The sequence below is a fragment of the Antrostomus carolinensis genome, unplaced genomic scaffold, assembly GCF_000700745.2.
Source record: "Antrostomus carolinensis isolate BGI_N321 unplaced genomic scaffold, ASM70074v2 scaffold4786, whole genome shotgun sequence".
In the NCBI taxonomy this organism is placed as follows: Eukaryota; Metazoa; Chordata; class Aves; order Caprimulgiformes; family Caprimulgidae; genus Antrostomus; species Antrostomus carolinensis.
In genome coordinates this window covers 16616-21734 of record NW_010323781.1, presented here as the reverse complement: position 1 = coordinate 21734, position 5119 = coordinate 16616, and the positions used below count along the sequence as shown (strand labels likewise).

The 5119-nt window shown below is 38.7% G+C and overlaps 1 protein-coding gene across 1 annotated transcript in view; it reads left to right on the top strand.

Annotated features, from left to right (window-relative positions):
- GCLC (glutamate-cysteine ligase catalytic subunit) overlaps positions 1-5119 on the top strand; it is a 20918-nt gene that overhangs the window by 2639 nt on the left and 13160 nt on the right. The window contains exons 3-5 of the mRNA XM_010170678.2: positions 2117-2230; positions 2979-3037; positions 3129-3265. Of these exons, the coding sequence (XP_010168980.1) occupies positions 2117-2230; positions 2979-3037; positions 3129-3265 (310 nt within the window). The remainder of the gene's footprint in view (positions 1-2116; positions 2231-2978; positions 3038-3128; positions 3266-5119) is intronic.

Sequence of the window (5119 nt, the reverse complement as noted above, 5' to 3'; positions counted from 1 at the left end):
GAGAGCAGGAACAGTACAAAGTGTGACTTAGCAGCGAAGTTCAGGTACCAAAATGCCTGCATTATGCCCATGGATGCTATTTTAAGAACATCATTGACAAAATATGCTTCCTCTTTATAGGAGCTATATTAGGTACTTTAAATTAGTAAGAGTTTATTTAAAATCCAGTGGTTAAGTAGGTCTCAGTGTGTTACTGAATTGGGGGGGTTTTTTGACCTGCAACCTTACAAATAGATTGTCATTTAATAAATTTTGTATACAAGCATTTCAGACCCAGTCTTGCAAGGAATAAAAGCAGGGGGATTCTTCATCACTTTGTAGATACAGATAATATAACTTATATCACTCTAGGAGCAATACACTATACTTCAATGAAAGTCAGTAAATAATAAAATGTAGTTTGTTTATTACTTATGGATCATCCCAAACATAGTTTCATCCTACAGAGATTGCTCTCCCTAGGCTATTTAGTTTCTTATTTCTGCCTTTTGCTATTTTGACATTCAAGTCTGTTAGTTGCCTGTTAGTTTGACTGGAGTCTTGCTAACATGTATTTCTGAGTTTTTGTGGGTTTGGGGTGTTTTACTACCTTCTCTCTGTAATAACATGTACAGACCCCTGTATACATCTGTGCAGGTACATGTGTGCATAATTTAAAAAAAACAAACCTATGCATCCAAAAAGACAAAAAAACTTTAGTCAGTGTTGGCAGAAGAAAGGTAAAGATGTAGGCTTATTCAGATTAAAATAACTCAGTTAAAAATGAACAAACCTGAAAATGCTTAAATATTAAAAATACTAGCTTAGAAGCTAAATGAGTATCCGTAGGTCTTAAATTTGTGAGCCCTCACTACTGAACCAGAAAGCTATTTTCTTTCTTGAGGACTGGAGTGATGCAGTTTAGTGTTGCACTTATGTAAGTGTTGAAGTGGTGTTTATGTACTGTAGGACGATTTGTATGCTTAAACCAGGAAGAAGAAATGAATAGTGAAATACATATTGAGCCTAAATAATATTTTCAGAAATCCAAGGGTTTCCTGGTGTTTCAAGTAGTTTGCTTGAAGTTGTATTGGCTAGTCCTTTTTATACATCCAAATACTAGAGCCTCTCGAGATAGCATAGTCTTTGTCCTTTATACTGTGCAGCATGGAGAAATTAATCTTCTGCAACTTTTACCTCCAACTTCTCAAATGCTCTTTTGTCTCAGTTGTGCTGAAAACCTACTTATTCTTGTGTCAGATGACTTAAACTTACAGTGGAGGTTCCGAAGGGGAGGGTTGTATTCTGATTTACTTACACATATCTCAACATTTTACACTTAATAGCTGTAATTTTATTTGCTTATTACATTTCTTTTATTTATGGGGTTTTTCAGAGTTCTAAAATCACACTGCTCTGAGACTCAGGATGTGTGTATCACTTGAAACTATCTAATTCTTACAGAGTTGGTTAGACACATCTTTTTAACAGGGGTAGATTCTTCTCTATCAGAGCTAGAGAAATTAGTTCAGCAGTCAGCATTAACCTGTACCCTCTAGAGAAGCTGTTTAAGGCACTGTATTGGGTTTGCATGGCAAGGTTTTGGTAGGGGCAGGGGAATCTCTGCTCCGGCGCCTGGGGCACCTCCTCCCCCTCCTTCTTCACTGACCTTGGTGTCTGTGGAGTTGTTTTCTCTTACAGGCACAAATTGCAGCTGCATGTCGGTATTTAATGACAGGTACTAACACACAGAAACGTGTGTGTACTCTGCAAAATTCCTCCTTCAGCCACTGAAAAGGTCCATGTTTACTGTCTAATGATAGAGGAGTTTTGTGTTGTTAAAAAAAGAAAAAAAAGTCTGCTTTAACCACCATGGAGGCTGGTTGTTGGCAAGTGCTGACCTTATAACAACAACTGTTTTAAGACCTCTTTCAGGCAATTCCACATGCATAGGTAGCAGCCTTGAAAAGCATTTCGGAAATACTCGTGGTAGATGCAAGTTTAAAACAAACAAACAAACAAAAAAAAGCTCTTTTTATTCCTTTCTCTACTAGAATCTTAATCTACGGTCATCTGACCATTTTAAAATCATAGTCTGTTTTCATTACAGCTTGGATCTCATTGTTGTGTTACCTAGGTTAGGGTGTCCTGGGTTTACGCTGCCAGAATACAAGCCAACACCAGTAGAAGGAGGAGCTTCAAAATCCCTCTTTTTTCCAGATGAAGCCATCAATAAACATCCTAGATTTAGGTAAGAGTATTTGAGGGGTGTGAATGAGAAGCTGAATATTTTTCTCTGCCATAGGCATACCTACAACTTCTTTACATTACTGGAACAGAGAGCTATGTGGCCAGTTGCTGCAAATATCCCAAGGACTTGGACAGAGGCGGTTGTGCATTTTCTGTCAAAATTACTTGAGAAAGCAGACCGTTAAGTTCTAATAACTATATAGTAGTTCATGCCATTATGGAGCAAAAGGTGTTAATTACACTACTGCAGAATTGTTTCCAGTTTGAAATCCCGTAAGTACCCACTTCCATCACAGTTAATCCTGCTCTTGCTCAGGTATGTCACAGCAGCATTTCAGTGTACTCAGTAACTTGCCCTAGTTACGCTGAAATGGAGTGTAGTGTCAAACTACTTGTGTAGTCTGAGAGGGATTTTCATTGTAAGGTGAGACTTTGGAGAGTGAAAATCATTCTGTCTAGAATCTAAGCGTTCCTTTTCACTTGCCCTTGTTCTTCACTGACCAGTGGCCTTTTACTTCTGCCGATTCTATCTGCTAGTACTGTGAAATCCATCAAAATAAGGCTGAGTTCACTGAAGTGTTGTATCTCTTATAGTCTGTCTTAAACTAGGAAAAGAAGTGTCCTGAAGGAAAATACTTAAATATAAACTTTACATTCTGAAACCCTGAGAATTGCTGAGAAATTGACTGCAAAAACATTTACATAAAGAGAAACTTTCAGATACTTCAACAGACTTTTTCTTTTTATAGTACACTGACCAGAAACATTCGGCACCGAAGGGGAGAGAAGGTTGTGATAAATGTACCAAGTGAGTGAATGCAATTTGTCATTTCCTCTTTTTCAAAGTAATTGTTGAATTTAATGCTCCGGGTTACTGAGTGCCTGCATTTTCCGCACAGTATTTAAAGATAAGAACACGCCATCACCGTTTATCGAAACATTTCCTAATGATGATGGAGAAGCAGCAAAGGCAGCTAAGCCAGACTATATCTACATGGATGCTATGGGGTTTGGAATGGGAAACTGTTGTCTTCAGGTAAAATGCCTCTGCTTTCATGATGTTACTGAATGTCATCTTCCCTAAATGCTTCCCTTAAGACTTGCTTTATGTCTAATTTCTCTAGCTTAATTAATTTGATGCATTTTCAGAGGGACAAAAGGGAGAATAAAACAACAAATTTAATCTTATACCTGGAGGGTAGTCTTAAAATCCAGGTCTGTTTGCTTGCGTTGTGTTTATTTGCTGCTAATATTCAAATGTAACTGGATGCCTTGCTGGAAGGGTTTCTTGAACTGGTCAAACCCCATTTGATCAGGCACCTTCTCCTGGAACTCCAGCACTTTTCAAGTGCAGCAGATCACCTTCTACTGTGGTCTGCTTTCAGGCATGACCAGGGGACACTGTGGGAATAGAAACTGAGCTCTCTTGTAGGAACGTGTGGGGCTTTTTGGTTATTCATTTTGGGGTTTTTTTCCCCTCTTCCCCCTTCTTAGAGCAGGAAGCAAGGAGTGACAAGAAGTCATTGGAATAAGTTTAAAAATAAGTAGCTTTTTCTTTCTGTGTAATTTTATTTTGTTTACAAACAAATTATATTTTATTTACAAATTTCTCATTCTTAAATGTTTTTAGCTATCTGCTAAGAAGTCTTCTCACTGCTTGCACCGTGAACCTATGAAATACACATGGGTAGCTGCCTTCTGTTACTGTGTACTGGGAGACATTCTTGGTTTTGTTTTCTCCCATTCATGCATGCCTACTTTTTAATGTTTTTATTAATTTGCCTGAGTTATTACTATCTTGCAGTATCCTCTGTTTAAATTCAGGTGCTGTATCTTGTATCTATCAGTGCTTTAATCCTTTTCAATGTTTATCTATCACAGTAACCTGATGCTAGAGGCCGATGCCTTAGGTAGCAGCGATGTATTTGACTGTTGATAAAATCTGCCTGTTGCCACCATTTGTTGTCTTGGAAGCAGAGCTAGGAAGAGGCTAGTGTTAAGTCTCTAGGGGATTAAAGAAAATTCTCCAAGCTCTTCTTGTTTCCCAGCAGTGGCAGAAATAACCCCATTCAAAGCACTTCCCTTTGAGAAACTACAAAAGCTGACTAAATAAAATGTTCTTGGCAGCAGTTAAGTATCATTTCTTGTCACTAGGGGTAAACTAGGGAGAATCTGATGAAGCAGTAAACTGTACATAATACTGCGTGGTTTTACCAGGTGTTAAGTTTGGTGTGGTCTATTTTGTACCATCTCTTTCTTATTTAAGACCAATAAAAGAAATATACCCTCACCATTCAGTCTTTGTATGAACTTGTTAAAAAATACGTTACATTTCTTTTTAAGGAATACCATTTTACTATTCCCCATTCTTGTAATCAGTGGTCAGATTTAAATTCGGTACTCTTGTTATCATCAAGGGGAGAATGAAAACAGGGCTGGCAGGTGCTATAAGCAGCTGCGTATGTATCCACTGATAATTCTTGAGAACCAACTAGGAGAAAATACGTATTCCTCACTTATTTTCTGTGAGGTAGCTTGCAGTATGCGTACTTCCTTTTGTTTTTTTCTCGCTGTGAACCAAACTACAACTTGCTTTGATATATTTCTGAGGTTAAAATAACATCCTGATGAGCTCGACTGGGACAGCCCACAGCGACAGTGGGATGCAAGCCATGGGCAAGGCAAACTTGCGCTTCTGCCCCTTTTGCGGCTTCATGTCCTGCTGAGCCTTGTGCTCATGGCTGCTGCTTCCCACAGTCCCTGCAGTGCCTGCAGCCCTCCGCTGGAGAAGGCTGCTGTGCCCTTTTCCTCTGTAATGGGATGCTTGGCTAGAAGCCAGGTGGAATCCCAGCTTTAATGTGATTTGGAATCATAAACATAAAAGGGAAGG